The sequence below is a fragment of the Chiloscyllium punctatum genome, chromosome 24 (assembly GCF_047496795.1).
Source record: "Chiloscyllium punctatum isolate Juve2018m chromosome 24, sChiPun1.3, whole genome shotgun sequence".
Taxonomy (NCBI): Eukaryota; Metazoa; Chordata; class Chondrichthyes; order Orectolobiformes; family Hemiscylliidae; genus Chiloscyllium; species Chiloscyllium punctatum.
This window is the reverse complement of record NC_092762.1, coordinates 62,189,199-62,215,739: the sequence shown is the minus strand read 5'-3', so window position 1 is coordinate 62,215,739 and position 26,541 is coordinate 62,189,199. Positions and strand designations below refer to the sequence as shown.

At 40.9% G+C, this 26,541-nt stretch overlaps 1 protein-coding gene across 1 annotated transcript in view; it reads right to left on the bottom strand.

Annotated features, from left to right (window-relative positions):
* The window catches only part of slc1a6 (solute carrier family 1 member 6), a 96,914-nt gene that overhangs the window by 7,291 nt on the left and 63,082 nt on the right, over positions 1 to 26,541 (bottom strand). Inside the window, exons 4-8 of the mRNA XM_072594007.1 lie at positions 20,907 to 21,111; positions 19,372 to 19,414; positions 15,084 to 15,394; positions 1,521 to 1,754; positions 1,167 to 1,361 (exon numbers count right to left, since the gene is read on the bottom strand). Of these exons, the coding sequence (XP_072450108.1) occupies positions 1,167 to 1,361; positions 1,521 to 1,754; positions 15,084 to 15,394; positions 19,372 to 19,414; positions 20,907 to 21,111 (988 nt within the window). The remainder of the gene's footprint in view (positions 1 to 1,166; positions 1,362 to 1,520; positions 1,755 to 15,083; positions 15,395 to 19,371; positions 19,415 to 20,906; positions 21,112 to 26,541) is intronic.

The following is a 26,541-nucleotide window of genomic DNA, read 5'->3' as shown; positions in this document are numbered from 1 at the left end:
ATGATAAAATACTCTTGCTAAAAGTTGAAGCGAAGGAAATATGTGTCTAGCTGTGAGACCATTTTGTAAATGGCGGAAGAGGACATGTGAACACAGAGATTGCTTTGATGGAAGGCACAAGCGATGAGAGGGATAATGGATAAGACCAGAGGCTTAAGAAATAGGGTGGACACAGTTAAATATAATCAAGATAGTTGTGGGTGTCAGTGGTTTGTGGTGTTGTCAGCAGCAAGCCCAATCATCAGAATAAAACATACATAAGGTGAAAGAGAATCAAAGAATGGAACAGCCAGAGACAGTTACTTTGCAAAGATTAGTAGAAATGAGAAACGTTGCTAAAGAAACACTCCAAAAAAGGAAAGAGGAAGTGGCACTCATACAACTAGCAATATAATAGAAGAATTTGTTTGGAAATGGACGAGTGTCAGACTAGAGCAATGTTCCAGAGAGTCAACCAAATAACAGACATAACTGGGTTGATGCAATTTCCCACAGAAATGCATTTTATCAGCACGATGTGAATGAAGCTACCAGAAGATGTTCAAGGTAAAAATAAGTTCAGTCAAGTGACGAAAATGATTGTAGATAGGGACTCGTTCAATGACTGTTCAAGGTTGAAGTGAATGGTCCAGTTGGAGATGGAGGGTATAATGGAACTGGTGAAAAGGAAGTAACAGGCTGCAGGATGTACAACAGCAGAGACAGCCTGGATGTGTGTGACATTGCTAATGATCTAAAAGGATCAGAATAGTTTCATTTCAACATCTAGCCAAATATTTCCTGATACACCCCAGTACTTGATGGCACTAACTTCACATTAACATCAAGCATTCCTAAATTGATCCCCTTGGTTTAGATGTCTTTGAACAGTTTCAATTCTTTGTTTCTGTCACCTAGATGTATAAGTTGATGTCTTAAGTAGATAATGTATCTGGACAATAAGTACTTTCCTGGTATTCTTTTCTGAACATTGATATAAATTCATTACGTTTATTTCATTTGCAGGAGCTTTCTAGATCACATGGGTAGCTATACAGCTCAGTGGCACACAAGCAAATGAGATAAGTGTTAGCTGTAAATGTCAATGAACTGCAAAACTGAATCCAAATTGAATTTGAGATTTGGACTAACATTGATTTCAATTCAACTGCACTCTGAAATTCTACCTGATAGTTATGATTTGTCCGAAGTTTAGATCATAATTGTTGACTTGTGCAATAAAAATGGCAGCCAGGGCTTCATAAAGTGCTGTGCCGTCCATATTAATAGTAGCTCCAACAGGAAGGACAAAGCGAGTAACATGCTTGTCTACACCATTATTTTCTTCCAAACACTTGAAGGTGATTGGGAGAGTTGCTGAGCTGCAAAACAAATGGACTAATCAACTTAATTCATATTGATTGATGCAGAGGATCAGAGATGGGCAATTAGAAAGATTTGCAGAGGGAATAAGAGGAATGTAAATTGATAAAGAGAAAAGGAATCAATGTTTCTCGACAGTAACAGATGGATAATCTTACCTGGATGAAGTGCCAAGGGCAGTAATCAAAGCTTGCAACAACCCGCCAATAAAAACCCAAGGATTCTTGTGGGTGACTATGAAATAAAGAAGTGGCAGGACAACGAGTGCGTGAATGAGCAGCCCAATTATCACTGTCACAGTATACATTCCCAGTTGTCCACCCATCACAGTAAGGTCTTTCATTTCCATGATTTTGCCTGCAATCAGGAAGAGGATACCTATAGGGGCATACCTGTAATACAAGAACACAAAGCATTTTCTCAGTTTAGCAAGATCTTGCACCAGCTGAGTTTGGCTATGATTGTAAACAGTAAGGGACAAAATGGAGGTTTAAACTGGGTGGAGGTTGGATAGTGGAATCCCTAAAATGATGAGGGAAACCACTTCATTCCTGCCTCTGATCCAGTCAATACTGGCTTTGGAAGAGCCTTCCATGACAGAGTCACATGGTTGTGTTAGGCAGTGGGCCCTTAAAAAGTGCAAATCAGGGTCCTATGATGTTCACAGGACCTAGACTAATATTTTCAACAGTATTGGTTGGTGCAGCTACAGTGTATGGAGGTATGGCGCAAGAGGTGTCCAGTAAGTGAGATTTATTTTAATTTAGTTCCTGCCACCATGAGTATCAGAGCTGCTCCACTGGGAGCTAAAATCTAGCTGGCTCACACTCAGATCCCCATTTCCTGAAGATGGGTTGTCACAGATCTACACTTTTTCGGCCCAGTTTGTCCCAATGACAACAACTCTGAGCCAGTGGTCATCTTAGGACCATTTATTTCCCAGTTGCAGGCTGCCAGCCCTGTTCAAATGAAATTTGGTCCTTAAAATGGACTGGGCCTCCCATCACTGTTTCTGGGCAGTGTATAGGTGCCATCCACTGGCGCAACAACTAAAAACCCACCTGCAGCCAAAAGTCTATCTTTGAAACCTGTGGCAGAGATTCCAGAATTCAGCACTGAAAGCTAACCAGAAATATTGAGAGATGTTGCTGAAATGCATCAGGTCTATATTAAAACAACACATTTGTATTCATGATAATAAGAGCTAATTTCTTTCAGTAGCATGACCAGAGGTAACCTTGGAGAGACAATTGGCATAAGGAAAAAAGAATAAGATTTTATAGCCTACCTGAGGCTTCATTCTCTAAAGCAGTCAGAAGTGTACCGTGTATAGGGCGGCATGTAAAATTGATAGTGCTCTGGATCCCGTTAGTCTGCTAACTGGCAGAGTTAGGTTAAACTTACCTATGTGAGACGTACACATATGGGTGGAACAATTTTAAAACATAAATCTAATATTCAATACAGGGTTCACACCTACCACCTGGAAAAAACAGTAGGAGTCCCAGACTGAACACTTTTGGGAGATGCCAGACAATTTTTGTAGGAAATCAGTCACTTACTGGGCCATTGTTGGGCTTGCCACTGACTTAAGTCCTAAGGGGATTAGAAATCCTGCAACCTTGGAGCTGCTAGCCAATCTGAAGCTGACAGGTCTCATGTACCAGGTGTGCCCTTGTGGGTGCTGGACATTGCTGGTACTACACTTGGTCCTCTACCAGGGACTAGCGATGGAGCCCTAGAGAGAAATAGGTGTGTGAGGGAGGGGAATCCCAGTGAGGTGGGGTGGAGCTGGTTGGACAGGAAGGGCAGTGAGATATATTTTCTTCCATTCCTGATGTTGGTTTGGGAATAGTGTAGCTGAATAGGAGGGCTCCCTGCCCTCAACAGACTGCAGGTGTGGTTTTCCCAATGGTGAGGTCTCCACTGGCCAATCGGAGTGCTCTTAAGCAACTGCTAAAAGGAATCAGTTGGCATCTGGACAGCAAGTGCTTGATCCATCCTGTACCCTCCCGCCCAATCAAATGCCCTTCCTGATTCTAAGGATGTTTGCTGGGGCATGGAATTTCACTTCAATCATGTGCAATCTTGTCCACCTTTTGTCAGTTTAGATATGGAACCATTAAGAGGATTCGTATAGGAGTGACTAGGCTGACTCTCCACCTTGGGTCACCTAAGGGCAGTATTTTATACGCCTCCTTGTCCCCTGTGAGTATGTTGAAGCTTGCCCATCCTGGACCCACCACTTGGCAACAACCACTTACCATCCTGGCTGCAGCTGTGCAGATGGCAGCAGGTGGGTGACCACAGTGCCAAGGGAGGAGGGACAAGGTATTGGCTTCAGGTGGGAAAGATGGAGTAAGTGCCTCCTCTATGAGCAGTCTCTTGTAATTGTGCCCTCCCCCCCGGAAAAACCCCCTGCCACCACCCCCATCCCAGCAGTGGCCCCCGAAGGTTGATTCTTTCAGTGAGTCAGATGTCCAGCAGTTCTTGGAGGCAGGACATCCTCCTTAAATAGGGGCGGGGAGCCCAACTCCAGCCTGGCAATGCCCCTCAGGAGGGCAGCAGTAAGCATCAGGGGTACCTTTCCTACTTGCCTGCTGGTAGAATTGCCAAACCTTGGTAATGGTCCTAAACCTCCAGGAATTAAAGACCAATTTCCAGGGTTAGGCTGACAACAATTCAGGGGAAAAAAAATCAGTGGAGCATCCAAATAAAATAGTGTTTTCTTTTAATTTTCTTTGTGCTTTTTTGCTTATTTGGCATAAAAATATTGAGATATTGATATAACATTATGAGGGCAAAGATAAGGTAGACAGGAAGGAACATTTTCCCTTGGTACAGGGATCAATGACCAGACGGCATACATTTAAGGAAAGGGACAGAAGATTTAGAGATTATGTGAGGAAACACAGTGGTGATAGGTATCGGGAGCTCACTGCCTATGGAGGCAGATATCCTCATAAGAAGAATTTGTGAGGTCAAGACATACAAGGCTATGGGCGTAATGCTGGAAAATGAGATTGGAATAGTTAAATTCTTGTTCATGACCGACACGGACTCGATGAGCCAAAGGGCCTTTATCTGTGATATAGAACACAATGACTCTAAGAATCACCAATCTGGTAATAAAATGGCTATATGCTGTGCAATTGGTATGTGAAGCTAATGCACAGCATGAGGAGGAGAGTTGGACAAGCCAATGGTATGACTGTAGCTGGGAGGGGGGTGGATGGACCAGAGGTAACTGTTCCAGAGATGGTAGCCATATTTGTTGGGGCTCACGTAACTGAGAGCAGAAAGCATGCCCTTTTTGGCACTACCAGCCTAAGTGCAGCCAGTGATAAAGTTGATCAGTTAGTAAGATGTACAGGATGGCAGTTGTGCTCAAGAGGAGCGGAAAAAAACACCATAAAAGAGATCTGTTCCTTGGAAACCACTGCCAGATTGATCAGTGCATTGTTCCTATTTGAGGATGCAGCCTATTGGTGTCTAAGTAGATTATTAATGCCAAATATTTGCAAAAAGCTTTGTCCAGTTGTACAAAGGTAGTGGGAGGTTGGGACAAGAAGAGAACTAGATCAAAAATTTCAGAATACATGGTTCAAGTTAATAACAATTGAAATGCTCCCTAAAGAATCTAGGCAGTGAAACATTAAAGAAATGTATTGTGGTGCAGTGGTAATGTCTCTGCTTCTAGGTCAAAAGTTGTAGGTTTGAGTTCTACAAGAAGACTTGATTACTGGGGAAGGTGAGTTCATAATGTGGACAAACTGGCTGATAATCAAAATCTAAGTTCTTTCAGTGTGCCTATGGCAGGCAATAGAGCAGGAGACTATCTTAGTCAGCCATGTTTGATGCTGAATGGTACTCTTCAAGTTATAGCCCCTGACATCCAGTTCCAGAATAAACCACGTTTGAAAACAAACACAAACATGTGCTTTAACCGCTTCATGTATCACCAGACACAGAAAGCTTCTAAGAAACATTGATTTTGTAACTATTAGGATGTTTATGTATAAAAAAAATCTGAGCAATTTTAACTTTCCTTTCCAATTTGGCACAGTTGGATACCTCACACTGGATTATAGATGTTCAGTGCTCTTTGAACTTGGGCTATGCCTCTTGCATCTTCCATGAACTAGCTGGCTCATTTGATGCAGAGAGATTGTTTTGCAGACTGGATTCCAGGAAAACCAAACTTGACAAACAGAGTTCAATGCAACTGCTGTGAGCATATATGCTTGCCAGAATCTTTGGAACTCCCATTAAGCCTCATGAAAGTAGTGTCTGTGAAAACTATGTAAATAATTAGGAGTTGTCATTATGTTTAACTATGCCTCATTCATCTCCTGCTTCTTATGGCTTGGAGCTGTTTAAAATAAAAACCGATTTTCTCTAAATTTATTGCTGCTTTTCAGCTTCGTCTCTGCCTTGCCTTTTTTTTTTTGTCTTTGTGCTATAAATAAAGGCTAAATATTGCTTAGCAAACTCAATTTTTAACTTCGCAAAGGACACTGTCAGTCATTTAAGAATGGTTCCAGTACCTAATTTCAACTAAAGTAAAGATTGAGAGAAAATTTGATACAGCTCTTCAAAAGTGATGAAAGATGAACTTGACATGAATATGTGATTTATCTGGTCCAATTAATAGAGTCACAGAGCTTTCCAGCATGGGAAAAGGCCCTCTGGCCATCATGTCTGTGCTGACCATTAAGCATCTATCTGTAATAATCTCATTTTCCAGCACTTGGTCTGTAGCTTTTATAAGCTATGACATTTGAAGTGCTCATCTAAATACTTCTCAAATGTTGTGAGGATTACTGCCTTTACTATTCTTTTAGGCATTGTGATCCAAATATCCACCACCCTCTGCATGAAAACCTTTTGCTAAAATCCCCTTCAAACCTGCTGCTCCCTACCTTAAAACTGTACACCTGGTTGTTGACCCTTCTACCAAGTGGAAAGGTTTCTCCCTATCTACCCTGTCTATGCCCATCATTACACTGTACACCTCTATCAAGACTGCCCCCCACCCCACAACTATCCAGAACCTTTTCTGCTCTAAGGAAAACAAGGACAGCTTATCGAGGCTTTGTTCTTTGCTGAATCATTCCAGCCCAGGGAACATCATGGTGAATCTCCTCTGCCCCCTCTCTAGTCAATCACAACCCTCCTATACAGTGGTGCCAGAAACTAGGCACAGTACGTATATAGAATCAGATAGCAAGAGCAAAGTTTGGAAGTCCTGAGCAAAGTTGTAGATTACAAAACTTTATACCATCACCAGAATCAGAAAAAATGTTGATGGTTTCAATCTAAATTGACACATTTAAATGCAGCTGATTTAAGAGTCATAGGAATGCTCAAGAAACTTTGCTTCATTTTTTTAAACAGGGAACATAGAGGGAAAAAACTAATCTTCTGTGAAGGAGATCAACAGATGATGGGAATGAGGACTCCAGACAGATTAGTTTTAGAGTGATTTTTGGATGGAGTAGCTAACTAGTCGTCTACTGATCTGAATTTTCTACGGAGCCTCCAAAATGATCTATGTTGGTTTTACCATAGACTGCAGCCTAATATATTTAAGAATAAAGTATCAGACATATTAGAAATTAACCGATGCAGAATAATGGGAAATGCATTCTGCAATACTTTATTAGACATACTGCAGTTCATTAGAAATTAATTAATACTAACAGATAGATTGCAAATCTGTAGAAGCTGATTGATAATTATCAAAGATATGAGGCTTTCAAGTTTGATCCTCTCAGACAGGCTAGGATGAAGGGAGGTGTAAACCTCATGTGCACATATTTCATTGTGTCGACATCTCTGCAACCCCATAATTTTCTAGAGGGTAAATGCATAATGTCTTAAATGGAACCCACTCAGACCATAAGACATAGGAGCAGAAGTAGACCATTTGGTCCATTGAGTCTGCTCTGTCATTTAATGAGATTGAGGCTGATCTGATCATCCTCAAATCCACTTTCCTGCTTTAGCCAATAAGTCTTGATTCCCTTACTGATTAAGGATCTGTCAATCTCAGCCTTAAATATTCTTAACCATCCAGTCTTAACAGCTCCTTGTTGTAAAGAATTCCACGGATTCACTAATAGAACAAAGAACATTACAGTGCAGTACAGGCCCTTTGACCCTCGATGTTGCGCCAATCTGTGGAACAATCTGAAGCCCATCTAACCTATACTATTCCATTCTCGTCCATATGCCTATCCAATAACAATTTAAATGCCCTTAAAGTTGGCGAGTCTACTACTATTGCAGGCAGTGCGTTCCATGCCCTACTCCTCTCTGAGTGAAGAAACTACCTCTGACATCTGACTTATATCTATCACTCCTCAATTTAAAGCTATGTCCCCTTATGCGAGCCATTGCCATCCGAGGAAAAAGGCTCTCATTGTCCACCCTATCTAACCCTCTGATTATCTTATATGTCTCAATTAAGTCAGCTCTCAACCTTCTTCGTTCTAACAAGAACAGCTTCAAGTCCCTCAGCCTTTCCTCGTAAGACCTTCCCTTCATACCAGGCAAAATCCTAGTAAATCTCTTCCGAACATTTTCCAAAGTTTCCACACCCTTCCTATAATGCCGTGACCAGAACTGTATGCAATACTCCAAATATGGCCGCATCAGAGTTTTGTACAGCTGCAGCAAGACCTCATGGTTCCGAAACTCAATTCCTCTACCAATAAAAGCCTCCTTAACAGCCCTATCAACCTTCATGGCAACTTTCAAGGATCTACGTACATGAACACCGAGATCTCTCTGCTTATCTGCACTACCAAGAATCTTACCATAACCCAATACTCTGCATTCCTGTTGCTCCTTCCAAAGTGAATCACCTCACACTTTTTCACATTAAACTCCATTTGCCACCTCTCAGCCCAGCTCTGCAGCTTATCTATGTTTCCCTGTGACCTACATCATCTTTCCACACTATCCACAACTCCACCAACCTTAGTGTCATTTGCAAATTTACTAACCCATCTTCTATGCCCTCATCCAGGTCATTTATAAAAATGACAAATAACAATTGACCCAAAACTGAACTCCAGGATGAATATTTCCTATCAACTACCACTCTCTGTTTTCTTTCAGCTAACCAATTTCTGAATTTCTGATCCAAACTACTATTCAACTTCAATCATGTGCCTCCGTATTTTGTGCAATATCCTACCCTGGGGAACCTTATCTAATGCCTTACTGAAATCCATGTACACCAAATCAACTGCTTTATTCTCATCCACCGTTTGGCCACCTTCTCAAAGAACTTAGTAAGGTTTGTGAGGCATGACCTACCTTTCACAAGGTAGTAGCTGGTCCTTGAATAAGATCTACATTTCAGCTGTGCCCATCCCCTGCGGTTTCCTTCCCCATCCTATGCATCCTAAATCTTGCCTAATCACATCGTAATTGCCTTTCCCCAGCTATAGCTTTTGTCCTGCAGCATATACCTATCCCTTTCCATCACTAAAGTAAACATAACCAAACTGTGGTCACTATCTCCAAAGTGCTCACCTACCTCCAAATCTAACACCTGGCCGGTTTCATTACCCAGTACCAATCTAACATAGCCTTGCCCTTCGTTGGCCTATCTACATTCTATGTCAGGAAACCCTTCCGTACACATTGGACAAAAACTGACCCATCTAAAGTACTTGAACTATAGTATTCCCAGTCAGTATTTTGGAAAGTTAAAAATCCCCTAACAACTACCCTGACACACTCACTCCTATAGAGAATCATCTTTGCTATCTTATCCTCAACATCTCTGGAACTATTTGGAAGCCAATAGAAAACTCCCAACAGGGTGACCTCTCCTTTCCTGTTTTTAATGTCAGCCCATACGACCTCAGTAGACAAGTCCTTAAATGCCCTTTCTGCAACTTTAATACTGTCCTTGACTAACAGTGCCACACCATTCCCCCCCCCCCCCCCCCAACTTTTACTACTTTCTCTGTTCTAAATCCTGGAACCTGCAATAACCACTCTTGTCCCTGCTCTACCCTTGTCTCTGAAATGGCCACAAAATCAAAATCCCAGGTACCAATCCATGCTGCAAGTACATCTACCTTATTCCAGATAATCCTGGCTTTGAAGTAGACACTCTTCAAACATCTAAGAAATTCCTTCTTGTCTTTGACTTCAAAAGCCAACTTCCTATCTGAGATTTTGCTATCTGGTCCTAGACTTTTCCACAAAGAGAAACAACATCCCCACATCCATCCTGTCAAGCCCCCTAAGAATCTTTTGTGTTATAGTAAGGTTGTCTCCCATCCTTCTAAACTCCAATGAGTTCTGCACAACCTACTTAACTTTTCCCCTTAAGAAAATCTTTCCACATCCAGGATCAGCTGAGAGAACCCTTTCGGGAAGCCTGCAATGCTAGTGTTTCTTTCCCCAGATAAAGGGACCAAAACTGTCCCCAGTATTCCGGATATGCTCTAATTAGTGCCTTATATAGCCAGAGTCCCCTACTTTACTTTATTATCTGAGGTATAGAATACAAGATCAAGGAGGATATGCTGGAATTTGTATAAAATGCTGGCTAGTTCACTGCTGGAGTACTGCATGTAATTCTGGTCACCACATTAAGGGAGGATGTGATTACACTTGACAGGGTGCAGAAGAACTTTGCTAGGATGATGTCTGGGTTGGAGGTTCTGTGCTCTGAGGAAAAATTGGATAGGCTGAGCTTGTGTTCCTTGAAGCAATGAAAGTTGAGGGGATCTGACAGAGATGTACAGAATTATGAGGGGCACAATGGGTTGGGTACAAAGGCACTTTTCCTATCAGTAAAGAGGTTAGTTACAAGTTACCAATAGATAGAAAGCTAAGAGGAAAATTGAGGAGAAATCATTTCACTTGATGCTTGGTGGAATTCTGGAATTCACTCCTTGAAGGGTTTATGAGTCATAAAGTCTCATAACATTTAAGTGGTAGTTAGATATTCACTTGCATTGCTTTAGACTCCAGGAATGTAGGGCAAAAGCTGGAAAATAAGATTAGTGTAGTCAGATCTTCGTTAACTGGCTTCTATGTGATAGGCATGTTCGTTAATCTTAAAAAGCAAATTCTCCTTCAAGCACTGTATTCGATCCTTTTAAAGACCATTGATATCACTGAACTCACCGAAAACCTTTGCTTGTCCTTCTGCAACAATAAGGTTCCATCCCTTGTTTTCTTTTTCTCTCCAAAGTTCATAAACAAGTCACCCAACCTTTCACTGTTTGCAGATCTTCAATCCAACTTCCATTCCTTTACAGCTCAATACCAAACATACCCATTCAAAATCACAAACTACATTATTTGTGATTGTTTTATTCCTTCTTGATTCCTCTGCAGCATTTGATACAGTCAACAATACAATCCTTTCTAAACACTCCTCCGTTGACTAGCTCCTTCAGACTGCTCTCAGCTGTCTAATTATAGCTAGCAATTGCTTTTTCCCTAACCTTATATCTGTTCTCTAATTTTTTTTGACGTACAGTATTATTACATTGATTCCTGTTGAACTTCATCTACTATTGTTTCATCCATGACATATTTTGTCCAAGCCACTTTGTTGATCTGTGTTTTCTCTTTAAATTCAATTGTTCCTTCCTGACTAGCTGTGACTGAGTATTGTTTGACTGCAAGTTTTGTTTTGATGTAAGAGTAAATGTCCAGATGTTCATTAACATTGTCTAACTAGGTAAAACTGTGAGTAGAGGGCTTCTCTTTGATCCACAGCTCTCTGGCGCACATTATATCCTCACCCTCTGAGGGAATACCACAATGTGTGCAAACCTAACATCTGCTTAATGTATAGAGGTTAGAGAATGGTGATGTTATAAGGTCAGTTTCAGTCTTTGTGGGGAAGAATGTAGAACTTCTGGAAGGGAATTTGGGGCTTATTTGGTTATTAAAATTCCAGGACATTGGTCAAAGAACTGACTGAGCCACTTTCTGAACTGCACAGCATTTTGTGCATCAAAACTTCATGATGGACATGTCTGCCTTTCATATTTTGGAATGTCAATCTGATAAACTGTGATCAAGACTTTCTCATGAACTGTATTAGTAGAGAACTGTTTGTGTGCGTGTTTGGGGGATTGTGGGACAGCCCTGCTTACCAAAGATCCTTAGATAGCACCTTCCAAACCCACAACCACTTCACCTAGAAGGACAACGACAGCAGATACTTGGGAACCCCATCACCTGCAAGCTCCCCACCAAGCCACTCAACATCCTGACTTGGAAATATATCACTGTCGCTGGATCAACATCCTGGAATTCCCTCCGTAAGGGCATTGTGGGTTAACCTACAACACATGGACTGCAGCAATTCAAGAAGGCAGCTCACCACAACTTTCTTAAGGGCAACTAGGAATGGGCTAAAAATGCTGGCTGGCCAGTGATACCCACATCCCACAAGTAAATTAAAATAATAAAATCCACAGTATTCCATTCCCACCTCACCTTCCCTGCCATTTTATTAATTGGGCTCAGAGGAATTTCAATATTTCAGATGTGCCACATAGTCAGCCATTCATTGCATCAAAGTGATACTCATTTCAGGTGGTAGGAAGGAATTTGGTTTGACACCCGGAAGCAAATTGGTCTGCAGAACTAGCTAAGGTTTTATTAATTAATAATTTGCCTGTTTCGAAGTCTGGAAACTGGCAACTTAAAATTGGTTCACATTTTAATATACTTGCCTATATTTGAACAGATACATCAGATTCCTGTTGTCGCCTCTGAGGAATAATGTAAGAAGTAGTGAGGATCAAAGTACTTTGCTTTGCCCACTATTCTTCCTCCAGCTACCTGGAAAACTTGTAACCATGACAAGCCACATGGTTCTAGATTACAGAATGAAATTAATACTTTCAAAAATCCAATACTTACCTGAAACAGTGGGGCTTAGAATTGGACTTGGAAGCACCCATTAATTGTACACAGCTGATATAAAATGCACCAGAAACTATGTTAGTCAAGGAGTTATTCCACATTGCTAAATCCGATAGGAAACAGCAGAAGCAGGAGATAGGGACATTAATCAGCATGCAGTTCAATTTTGGAGCTCAGCACTCCCCTTTGATCCTCTCCTAACCTCCCACACACATTGACATTAAAGACCCATCCAATGAACTCGACACAAAGTGACCACCAACCAGTTATGAATTATTAGCTGATTAATTCTTCTAGATGCTGCTGCTATTCTGCACATTTTGTATTGTGCCATATGTGTGAAAAGTTTCATTTGCTACAAGATGCATTTGAGTCATGGTGAAATAATTTTTTCACAGCTTGTGCACACATCTATTTCTTCCATACAGGAGTGGCTGAAAAGAAGGGACCATGTGGGTGGAACGAGCAGAAGTCACACAGGGCAGGACAAGCTGCTAGAACAGGAAGCAGGGTCTTAAGCAGAAGGCCACACCTACCCAGAGTTTTCAGGTCACAAATATACTGACTCAACATCAGTGACTACCAATGTTCGGGATATCTAAGGGGGTCCCTCACTGAACTCTGTCAACCACTGCAGCCTCAACTCCAACCTCAAAGCAAGGCAAGAATCACATTTTCTTTGCCTGTGAAGGTGACTGTTGCGATGAAGTTTAATGACTGGCCTCCTTCTAAACTGCTGCTGGAGTTTATTAACAACACCTTGCACTTTGCAGGGTACTGCCAAGGGGGGAAGTCACTGTAAGAAGACAAATGGTTTCATCAAGTTTTGTCTTGCCACACAGAAGATGCCCAGTTTTAACCCAATCAAACCCACCCATGGCACAGGGTTAAAACTGGATCCAAGCAATCAGAGTGAGAATGAAAGCTGGCAGGTGTTGTGGACTTTAGCAGGCCACATAGTGTCATTAACTGTGTGCCAATGACTCCACATGAATGTTGCTTCTTATTCGCTCAAATCAACACTGTTATATATCTGAACAGAAAAGAATTTCATTTCCTGAACATGCAATTGCTGTTTCTATGCACATTGCATTATGCAGGACAGTATCTGGTATCCTAGTCACAGTCAAAATGCATTCATTCTGCAGCAGTCCTCTGTGACTGCTGGCTTTCAATCACTACAGCCTTTGATGATATAATCCATAACTAATGACCCATAGACATGAATGGAGCTGGCAGAAAATAGGAGACATAAAGCCACAAGATACCTGATAGTGCAGATTACTGCACTGTGGACACAATGATTCTGCTACCTTTACAGCTGCGGTGTTAAAATACTTGGTTTAACAGGTCTCAAGATTTGGAATCCTTCATGCTGGACAAACTTGCCATCATCATCAAAGCATACGTTCCAATCTAACTGAATCATACAAATTGCGTACAAGAATAAATTTGAGTATTACTAATAAAAAAAGACATGGTGTCAAAACCGTTTGTATTGCAGTGTTCAGGACAGTATCACAAGAATACCAAATTTCAAAGGAAATGACAATTTGTGCTGCATGGGAAGAGGGTGTTGATTGGTTGGCAACTGGACTCCGATTGGTAACGGCATTGCCATGGAGATTGGACTCGGAAATAATTCAATTCCCAGCTATGTTTAAATTTAAACCAGATCAGTCAATTCTGATCAGTCAAGGCATTCCCATGGGAAAGTAAAAAGAAAATGGCTGTTTCCCAAGCAAGGATAAACCAATTACCATTGTACAGCTAATAAACTAAAATAGATATAGGGAAGAGGAACATGTGGGATTTTAGAAAGAGGATTAGTGATGAGTGTACTCTCTTCTTCAATGGATTCCGTACCCCACTCTGATGATAGCCTCAGAAAAGCCCTTCTAATAATGGACTGTCCCCAGCACCATCTCCTCCATAGAGAATAGAATGTCCAGGTTTTTGTGTCCCTGTTTGTTAAGCTCCTGCTGCTTTCAGTTGTGTGACATCCTCTCCTGGAAAAGAAAAGGAGGTATGCCAACAAGTACAAGACAAGGTGGGTGATATCACTGTCATGGCTGAATTCCTGACAGTGTGTTCAAGTTGTGAGATGTGGGCATGAGGATTGCAACTGTGTTGAATGTGTGAGGATGAAGTGAACCATACAGCGTTAGTTATAAGTCCTGGTTGGGAGCTGAAAGGTAGGATGTGACGATATAAGCAGTGATGAGGTGAGTAATGCACTTGGTGGGATATGATGTTTGGAGATGCATTCACTGATTTTGACCACTCATTTGAGGGCATTAAGCTTCCTGAGATCAATCCTTGGAGCTATATTCCTGACATTAACCTCTGCAGTTCTTTGTTCCTACTGTCTTTCATCTACATCTCTTCTACCAAGACGAGCAGTGCAGAATCCAAACATCTGGGGATTGGGACTGCATTCTCCCATGGTCTGCACTCTTCTCCCTTTTCTCTTCTTCTACTCTTTCCAGGTGAAGTTCAATTTTGGAATGACTTCTGGCACCTGCTGCAACCAGAGTGCTCCTTTAAAAGTGTGGGATAGTTTTAAGAAGTGCAAGTTACCAACAACAGTGCGTCTCCGGCTAATGCGTCAAGTCAATGAACAGTATATGAAGTTTGGTCTGAACCTACAGAGCATCATAATGAGCAGTCATCAAGCTGCTTGCATTCCACTCAACACACCCAGGTAACTCGTGTGTTGTCGTCCCCCACCTGTTTTCGGATACTAACCAATTATAGTCCTGAATTCTAATTAAACAACAAAATACAACCTTAAAACATACCAGATTATAATTGCAACCAGTCTCATGATGGCTTCATTAAGGCAGTCAAAAAACTCCTTCAGTGCCCGGCCTTGCTGTTTCATATTGCCGATTACCAGACCGAAAGCAATGGAGAAGACAACGAGGCCCAATGCATTCACTGCATTGGAAGAACCAGCAACTGGAATAACCTCCTCAACAAACATCAACTCCTCTAAATTTTTGAAAGCTTCAGTTATGTTTTCTATCATGGATGGTTCAGTGGTGGTTGTAAAATTGATAGATGATGATGTCGGTCTCAAGATTTTTCGTGTGCCATAATTTGTTTTGTACTGCAAAAGACAAAATATTATGAGTGTTACCATTCAGAGACTTACATTTCTTCTACTTTTCCCCTATTTATCTCTTTCTTACTTTGGAACATGGGGAAGGAAAAGAACATTCCATACTCTTGAACCAATTCAAGTAGATCACGGCTGATCTGTACTTTTATTCCATTTACCCAACTTACCTCCATCGTCCCAACACTGGACTAGCAAAATGAATTAACATTACTCCTCTCTGGAAATTAGTTTCAAGAACTGAAGATGGGAGCAAGTGTCATGGACTCACAAAGCACATTAGGTGGCTGGGAACAATATCAACAAATGGATTCAGATGAAAATGAGGGCTAGAACCTGTCTTCCAATTCTTCTTTAACCAGGTTCCCTATAGCACCATTTCTTAACTTCTCAGGCAATTGCCAAAGTTTATTTTCTTTAAACCTCCTGAGAGTATGAAAATTATTTTCAATCCTGATTTTACATCTTGCCAAACATTTCCAAACCTTGTTTGAATTGTGACATCCACTCTGCTACCCCCTTTCAGACTTTGTCTCTTCTGTTGCCACTTCTTCCTGTGTTATAGTTTGCCTCCATTTGTCTCGTTGAATCTCAGTGGATTTAACATTGTCGAGGAGACTGTGTACGGCTTGTTTCAGAGGGCATTCTGTTCTCCTTATACTGCCAAACATTGTTCTAATGTGCAACTGGTTGTTTCTTTAAAGGAAATATAACCCACATATTCTATTTGCACTTCTTACATGTATAGCTGACACTTTCCAGTATGATCATTTTGTTTGGCACAGCTTCTTCAGAGGGCAAGTTCATCATGCTGATGGTAATGATAATAGCTTGCTGTGTTGAGGTTAACTGAAGGCTGCTGTTGGTGGAACACATCTCTCTAGGAATGTCTGGAGAACTGCATTTAGTAAAATCTACAGTAAGCTGAATTCTTTCTCAGGATAAAAATGACAAAGTTTAACATGATTAACTCTCTTCACAACAACTGCCCTTTAGATTTTAAGATGTTGTTCATCACACTCTAGTAGAGTCTGAACATGAAACTAATTAATGTGGTGCCAGTAACATTCTTAAGGCAGCAAATACACATGTAATCCTCTATGATTATCTGAACACTCCCTGTGATGTAGATATGAACAGTTATTGAAATAACTTAGCTAATACTAAATATTATACAGTCGAGATATGGATTTGAATGTATGTCTTAGATTCCTGTATGTTCATATCTGCAATGTAATTTCAAGGCTCAGGTCTTTTCTCTCTGTTTTTAATTGGTAAAAATGTCACAATTGCATTAACAATAATATCAGGTGCTACTGTACTACTCTACCTGGTTGGCATTATTTTGAATGCATTAATATATGGCTATTACAATGATGCTACAATTATCAGTACTGTACAAGTTGTTCTGCAATAATGCATGTTTCGTTAATGCAAATTTGCTGTAATGCGATTGATAAATTGGGGACACTGTTTCTAAAGCGCAAACTTTTAAAGCATGTATTAGTTATAATGTGATTCCGGTCCCATTAGTTTAAATGGTGCTAATGTTACACAATTTTCTTATAATTTGAATTTGCTTGAGAACGGAACCACTGCATTATAGCAGGACCGATTGTACTAGTATTTCTGGAACTGTAAAGGACTAAGGATTAAAACATATGGCATGGCTACGGGAACCTGACTTAAAAATTGCATTTAGTAAAATCTACAGTAAGCTGAATTCTTTCTCAGGATAAAAATGGCAAGGTTTAACATGATTAACTCTCTTCACAACAACTGCTGATAAAGAACACATACACCTAAAAGTCACTATCCTGGAGATCATTATGATAACAGCTAGCACTTGAGTACAATGTCAATTCAGATAAGTAAAACCACAATCTGATAATGGGACCCACGCACCAAGTCTTATTAACTTTTTGGACGCAATGCCTTTGTGAGACAGACTGCCCAGAATGATTGTGGCCGAGCCCTAGTTTTTCAAGAACAAGTTAAAAAAAACGGTTCTTGGAAGTTGACCAGGCAACTAAATTACAATGGGAAGGCCTTCTCACTCAATGTGGGATAATGATTAGTAATGGTCTATAACTGAAGCAATGACCGAGCCACCTATAATCATACGACACCAAAAGATACATGGCAAAGATCACAACCTAATCTAAATGATTACATTTGTTTGAACAGAGATGTAGGTATCAGTCACCTCCAGGTCAGACTCTTTCTGAACATAATAAGTATCACCCACTTGAGCATTAAATTATATATTGCCTTGATGTTTGAGAGCCTTTTTTAAAAAAATCTAGTTTTTGTAATAAGATTGAAGATTCAATTCTCTTGTAGAAATTAGAGTTAATTATCTGCTATTTTCAAAAGATTATTTAGCTCTGTGATTTATACTCTCAGTATAATTATATGCTTTCTTATAATATTAAAGTTCGGTGTTTACTTACAATTTAAATTGTCTCATCTAACCTTCTATTGGTGGGGGATTTCTGATGACCTTTGCAATGTTTGGGAAAGTTACAATCTAGCTAAAGAAAAAGATGCTTTTCAGACTATAGGGAAGAAGCCTTGACCGATTTCCTTCCTGGGGTGGAGAGTTAATTGGACTCTTAGGGCTCAGATAGCATGTCCTCGAGGCAGCTCCTTTAGGCTGAAGTTGTGGGAAATTAGTTGAGAGGTACATCTGATCTTTTTGGCTCCAGGTGAGAACTTATGATTATAAAAACATTTTGCAACAACTTTTCTGCACTTTACTTTAAAATCACCAAAGACTTTTAAGGGGGAATAAAAGAGGGAAACTTTGATATCGATTGATAGTATAAGGGTATAGTTTGACACAAGAGTTAAAATGATAGGAGAGAGAAAGCAAAATAGAGACAGAAAGGTCACAGACAGGAATTTCTGAGAGCACTGCGTGGATATTACAGCCAATGTGCTGAAGTGGGACACTCTGGAGGCCAAGATCATAAGACTGAAGGCTACAGGAAGGAAAGTGAACCCTGAAGAGATGAGTGAGGCCATAGAGAGTTTAAATATGAGGACAACTATTTAATATTGGATATGTTAAAAGGCCAGGAGCCATGTAGGCGAATGAGAACTGAGATGACTAAGGAGCTTGATTCTACATGGGGCAAGGTACAAGTTGGTTGGAACTTACCAAGCGCAGTCAAAGTGTAACCAGCCAGGAGAGCATTATAGTAATCAGGGTGAATTAACTGTTATATGTCGTGGGAAATATAATTGAGTTATAATGTTTTCCTGCATAACAACAGTGGAGTAACACAGCAATGTGTGAAGTAATGTCAACAAAAACAAGAAACATTTACTGAATTGTTTTCAACGGTAATTCTTTTGGGATGCTTAGAAGAGCTAGATGATGAAATCTCAAGGACATGAAATGTTAACTCTGTTTCTTTCTTTCCAGCTGCTGTCTGACCTGCTGAGTACTTCCAGTATATTTTGTTGTCAGATTGCCAACAACCACAGAATTTTGATTTTTTTTTCCATAAGTTTTCGAATAGTTTCTGGAAGAAGAAATATACTGGGTTCCAAACTCTAATTGGAACTGGAATGGGTTATATGCCTCCCTAAGTCTAGATATCCTTAAACTGCATCTTCAATCTACTGGTGACAAAAGCAGAGTTGGAATATGATGTGTTGATTAAAGATAGTGAGCCTTGGAATGTTCAGCAAAAAACATATTTAAAAATGTCAGTGCCCAGTGGATGATCTGTTGAATGTAATTGATTCCTTTGTGGAATCAATACAATTGTTTAGAAGGATTTGGGCACCCTTCCAGGGGGGAAACGTTGCCAGCTCTTGGTATAGGTACATCTGAGGACTTTAGAGGGTATACTAACTTGAAACATCTCAACCCCCCGAGAAGTTTCCCTCCTCAAGAAAAGACTAGGAATCATTTCGAAACAGATAAAAATTTGAGGCTTTGTTTAGTAACTACTCACCTGTTTGAAACAAGCCTCAACTAGATTGGGTGGGAACATATTCCTGTTGAATATAAAAGGGGAAAATTAGTACAGTGATAAGAGTTATGCATTTGTTTTTCAGTCCGTGCTGTGATATGTATGCTGTTGCCCTACACATTGGATTGAGAGAATGATGAGAGCAAATTAAGGAGTATAGGGCTGCCTTGGACGGTTATATCAAACCAATCTAAAGCTATCATTAAGCAAGTCTTAAGTAAAATATTTTAAAACACATTTTTTAGATTACTTACGATGTGGAAACAGGCCCTTTGGCCCAACAAGTCCACACTAACCCTCCAAAGGGCAACCCACCCCCATACATTTACCCCTACACCTAACACTATGGGCAATTTAGCATGGCCAATTCACCTAACCTGCACATTTTTGGACTGTGGGAGGAAACCCATGCAGATATAGGGAGAATGTGCAAACTCCACACAGACAGTTGCCCGAGACGGGAATTGAACCCGGGTCTCTGGTGCTGTGACAGTGAATCACAAAATAAAGACATGACAAATAAAAACGGTTGAGACTAATAAACCACTGTTCGACAGAATGTCCTGAATTCCAGGAGCTATGCCTGTTGTGAGCGGTGTAAAGTAGGATTTCAATGCAACAGCTTGCTACTCCATCATTGAAAATTGGCTACAACAAACACAGAAAATGCTGGAGAAGCTCAGCAGGTCTGGTAGTACCTTTGAAGAGAGAAACAAGAGTTAACATTTTGAATCCAGAACGACTTATTCATCTGAAGAAGAGTCATATAGACTTGAAATGTTTCTTTAACTCTATTTCTTTCTACATAGATGCTGCCAGACTTGCTGAGTTTCTCCAGCACTTTCTTTGTTTGTTTCAGATTTTCAGTATGCACACTTACTTTTGGCCAAAATCATCAATGGGACTTAGTCAATTTGTTGGTTGCTCCTTTATTTAGCTGCCTTTCAGTTGCTGTTTGGATATATTGTGGCACCCATTGCTGTTGTACATCATATACACTTGCCTCACGCAGAAGTAAAGAAAAATTGCTAGTGTGATCTTGTATGAAAGCAAGAATTTGCCATTGTTTGCACACTGAGCAGAACTTATAGGTTTTCTGGAGAAAATCCACTAATTCAGCCTGTATTGGGACTGACAATGGAAAGGTTGTTGAGTGAAGAAGCACTCAGCTCCTGTCTGGTTGGAATCTCTCCAAGACACCAGAAGGAAGCACAAACCTGATAGAGTCATAGAATTGTAGAGTCATCCAGCATGGAAACAGACTCTTCAGTCCAACTAGTTCACGCTGACCATGTTCCCAAATCAAACTGCTTCCACTTGTCTGTGTTTTCAAACCTTTCCCATTCAGGTTCAGCCCCAAATTCCAGTCAAAAGATCAAAGGATGGCATCTTAGTGCCTTAAGTCTGTTCTTCAATTCAAAGCCATCTCCACAAAATATAAGTCCATCGAAGCCGCTAATTATATACTTGTCTGATTATTACACAACAAATTACTTTTCATTTAGAGATTCACTGACCTGATTAGGTCCATGAAAGCATCCGCGGCCTGCACCTTCTCAATCTTTCCTTCCCGATGTAGGTCAACTTTTGATCCTTTGCCAGGATGGATGATCATTACCATGACAATTCCAATAAACACAGCGATGATAGTGGTTACCATGTAGAAAACAACAGCTCGGATTCCCATTTTACCAGATGCTTTGCTGTCCAGAGCTGCCATTCCTGATTGATACAAGGTCAAGACAACAACTCAGATGTAGACTAGTCTGCAAGGTACTGGCAGAAACTATAGGGTTACATTAAGACTAGAAGCTCTCGATCATTATTACAAAAATTACTTGAAGCTTGCTCATTACATTCACTATAAAGAGTCGAAAAGTGTGGTGCTGGAAAAGCTCAGCCAGTCAGGACGCATCCAAGGAGCAGGAGAGTCAATGTTTCAAGCATAAGCTCTTCATCAGGAATGTGGGGGGCCCCAAGAGAGCTGAGAGGCAAATGGGAGGGAGATGCAGATTGGGGGAAGATAGCTAGGGAATGTGATAGGTAGATGAAGGTGGAGGGTGATGGTGATAGACCAGAGCAGATGGTGGAGTGGATAGGTGGGAAGGAAGATGGACAGGTAGGACAATTCAAGAGGGCAGTGCCGAGTTGGAGGGTTGGTTTGGGGATAACGTGGGGGGATGGGAGATGAGGAAACCGGTGAAATAGATATTGATTCCGTGTGGTTGGAGGGTCCTGAGATGGCAGATGAGGTGTTCTTCCTCCAGGCGTCGGGTGGCTAGGATTTGGCGGTGGAGGAGGCCCAGGACTTGCATGTCCTTGGCGGAGTGGGAGGGGGAGTTGAAGTGGTCAGCCACAGGGCAGTGGGGTTGTTTAGTGCACATGTTTCGGAGATGTTCTCTGAGACATTCTGCAAGTTGGCATCCTGTCTCCCCAATGTAGAGGAGACCACATTGAGAGCAACGGACACTGTAGTTGAGATGTGTGGATGTGCAGGAAAATCTCTGCAGGATGTGGAAGGATCCTTTGGGGGCTAGGATTTGGTGGTGGAGGAGGCCCAGGACTTGCATGTCCTTGGCGGAGTGGGAGGGGGAGTTGAAGTGATCAGCCACAGAGTGATGGGATTTCTGCCTTTGGACCCTCCAACCACACGGAATCAATGTCGATTTCACCAGCTTCCTCATCTCCCCTCCCCCCACGTTATCCCAGATCCAATCCTCCAACATTGCACCACCCTCTTGAACTGTCCTACCTGTACATCTTCCTTCCCACCTATCTGCTCCACCCTCTGCTCTGACCTATCACCATCGCCACCCCCCACTTTCATTTACCTATCGCAATTCTAGCTACGTTCACCCCAGCTGCACCTCCCTCCCATTTATCTTTCAGCCCCCTTGGGACCCTCCACATTCCTGATGAAGAGCCTATGCTCGAAACATCGACTCTCCTGCTCCTCAGATGCTGCTTGACCTGTTATGTTTTTCTAGCGCTACAACGTTTGACTCTGATGTCCAGCACCTGCAATCCTCACGTTCCCCGACATTCACTATGAAAGCAATCTGTTTTGTAACCTGTTCAGAATTAGCCTTGATGGAACTGATGTCAATGTTACTGGAGTAATAATCTTAGAACCAAAGGCTCATGTTCTGGGTGACATGGGTTCAAATCCCACCATGGCAGATGGTGAAAATTGAATGGAACAACTGTCTGGAGCAAAAAATTAGTGCCCACATCCACGAATAAATTTAAAAAACATTGCTTTCCTAAACAACTCACTCACTATCACACAATTTGTAGAATCATTTACACTTAGCATGAGGTAATTTTGTCCATCAAGTCCATGCTGTCCAGTCCAGTTTGTCCCACCCACCTTGATCATCTCAACTCTGCAACTTCATTTCCTTCAACCCCTCTCCAATTTCCTTTCAGAATCAGTGATTGCGTCCGCTTTCAACATCGTCATGGGCAATCAGTTCTGGCTCCTTGTGTAAAAAGTTATTTATCACATTACCCCTTGGTTCTTATTCCATCATCTCAAGGGAAAAGATTTTATTCATCTATCTTTTATAAGCCTGTCATAAGCTAGTACACCACTATCAAATCTTGCCTCAGTCTCCTTTATTTCAAGGAAAACAGCTCCAGCTTCACCAATCCCTAACTTATGAATTACCGGCCTCTCATCCCTGAAATTATTTTTGTAAATCTCCCCTGCGTTCTCTCAAGCACTTTTATATCTCTGTTGAAGTGTGGTGGCAAGAACAGTGTACAATACTCTAGTTGGCACCTAACCAGAGTTTTAAGTTTCAGCATTTCTGTCTGACCTTTATTTGTATAAAGGTGCAAGGGCCCGAAAGGGTTACTGATGAGGAGTGCATTAAGCATCATCCAATATGAGGATGTCATATGGGACAAATAATAGCGCTGTATCTTGAAGGAATTTGATGTAACATTGTAGATCTCCCCCAAGTCTCAGTAGCAGTGACTATCACATCAAGGTAACTTGACCTAATTATTATTATTTAATCAACAATATACTGTTCAAGACTAAAGTGTCTTTTCATTAGGGTCCCAACCATTTTACCTCTGCCAGACTAGATTGAGCAGTCCATGTAGATCCTATCCAGGAAAGAGAAAGGTGGCAACAAATCTACCAAATGGATTGAACAACATGAGGAGCTATGCTGAGGATTCATCTTACAACATCTTTGACTGATTGTCCAAGATCCCATAAAGTTTACCAACAACTCTTCCAATATCCCCTTCCAGCTTCAAAGATTGATTGATACTCATGAACCCACTAGTTTCTTGTGCATACTTTTTATAAATCTATAATTAAGTCTCTGGCAGTTTCCATCTCAACTGTCAAACTGCATCACCTGACATTTCCCTGTGAAATTCAGTTTACCTTATAAAATTAATATGATTTACATAAATTTTTAATACTTAAACTTAAACACTATCATTTAACTTTCACTCCTAACTTAAACTTATGGATTAGTACCATACTTCCCTTTACAATTGTGCTTCCCTCCAACATTATCTGGTTGCTGCTACAATACACTCAAACACAAATTGCTGCTATGAACTAACTGACACAAACTGTATACAAAAGATGTAACTCTATAACTCTACACATCCAAGAAATAATGTTGTAGCTTTAGGCATGGGTACCGAACAGAAGGAGCTACCTTACTGTAATTCTCAAAAAAATTATTTTTCTTTGTCATTGATCTCTGTTTCCCATCATTTAAATAACTACTGGAGACTATTACATTTTCGATTGAGGAAGTGATTTATAATGAGAAATCTTTGCTTCCTTACAGAACAGGGAAGCAAATGGAAGAGCCCAGATTGGGAGAAATGTAAAATGAGGCACCAGATAAAATATCTGGTTCCACAAATTAACTTCTACCGCTGATATCAACTGACTTAGAAGGTTTAATTAGATTTCTCTGCCCGTTAATATCTCAAAAGATGGCACTCTCCCTCTACCCTAGGAGACTATTAATAAGGTATATGAGCTATGGGCTGAAGATATGCAACTCACTTGAACACAGATTACAGATTTATTTATATATGTAAAAATCACAACGACAACTTACATTTAATTAGTGTTTTTAGCATAGCAAAATACTACAGATTACTTACAGTGTGGAAACAGGCCCTTCGGCCTAACAAATCCACACCGACCTAGACCCATTCTCCTATATTTACCCCTGCCCCTAACACTACAGGCAATTTAGCATGTCCAATTCACCTAACCTGCACATTTTTTGGACTATGGGAGGAAACCAGAGCACCCGGAAGAAACCCACGCAGACACGGGAGAACGTGCAAACTCCACAGTCAGTCACTTGAGGCGGGAATTGAACCTGAGTCTCTGGTACTTTGAGGCAGCAGTGCTAACCACTGTGCCACCATGCTGCCCAGGGCACTTCACAGGAGAAACATTAAACAAACTTTGAGATCTCAGCTTCCTTGCATTTTTTTTGCCACTGGATCTTTCCAAATAGCTTCAAGTGACCTCTGTCAAATTTGCCAGGCTATAGTTCATTACTATCTAAAGGGCATTAATGTTTTATAGCTCATAACTGTATAAATGAAACCTGTAAAACAAAAATATTGCACTGTCAAATTCTACATATTGACGGGGTGCCAATGTTGAAAGGCATACTGTCTTGGAAGTTTCATTATAACAACCCTCTGTATTTCTGGCCCTGGCTGACCTGCTCTTTGTTGAGCAATATACTGTGAGGAACAAGGATTGATTTGAATTGGCGAATTGCAACAGGCAAACTAGACAGCCCTGTCTTTCCTCAATGTATCGACCTCCTACTGCTCTGAAGGTCAATTGGCTTTACTGGAGGCACCCCAATCATACCAGGGACTGCAGTGGTTCAAGAAGGCAACTCACCACCACCTCTTCATGGGCAACAAGGGACAGGAATCAACACCTGCCCGGCTAGCGATGCCCACATCCCATGAGTGAATTAGAAAAAAAAAGGTGCTCATTGTATTCTCAAATCCCCAGATTTGGGATGGGATCAGGCCAAAGACAAATGGGTAGATAGAAATCTTGCCTCGCTGTACTTATTCTGGTGGAATATAGCATGTGGAATGTATACACTGTTGAATGTTGAGATTACCTAACATACCAAAGGATGAACCTTCACAGTTACCACTGGGCAGAAAGTGACTGTACAGCAGTGTGCCCCAAAATGAAAATTAATCACCTTTGTTACTTTCAATTCCATCCTTAGCCTGTTTCATGCTGTACATGAGCTGCCTATTTTAGCTTCTTGTTTGTGTTTAATTAAATCAGTCATTGTCCAAACAGTAATCTGTTTTATTCAATACATTATTTAACTTCTGAGTTACTTCTGCTCATTCCATGGACTCTCTTGGTTTAGGAACATCTTAAAAATGTAATAAATTCACAATGAGTTTCTGAATCCAGTTCATTAGTGTAAACTAGAAATAGAGATATTTCCACTGCTGAGCCTGGGTCTCTGCATGAGTACTTCCCCCACCCTGATTTCATTTCGATAATAAGTAATCTTTGTTTTCCATCCTTCAGCCAAGTTATTATTTATTCCAAACACATTAACTCACAGCTACGAAGCATAATAACAATCATTTGGACAGTAACATTGTCATCCATAATCTGTAATAATGACAGTTTTTTGGAGAGTAACACTGACACATTTTGAAATAAAGACAAATATTCAGATGTTTGGAGTTGGCTTTTCTGATCCAGCAGGGTTCCTGCTAGAAATGGGTCAGGGCAGGCCCCAATTTGATTCTAGTAAATTTTATGGGGTCAGATTCTTTATTGCAACAAGGGCACAGCACCAGCTCTTTTAGCACTGACTAATGGAGGGAGGCATGGGAAATCCGGTGCTTTTGAAGTATTAACATAGGCAACAGCTTATTCAGCAGCTGGGAGTATAGACTTTGAACAGTGAGATAAAGAGCACTGTGGCTGTGGATCCTGCAGCAGGACACTGAGCTTCGAGTTCAGAAGCTGTTTTGTGGAAACACTTTGTTCCATGTAAGAGACAGAAGGCAGCAAATGCTTGTGGAGCATGGGAGGGAGCCAGAAGGTGGAATTGATCAGACTCAGAAGGAGGGAGGTCACTTGGTATTCAATGC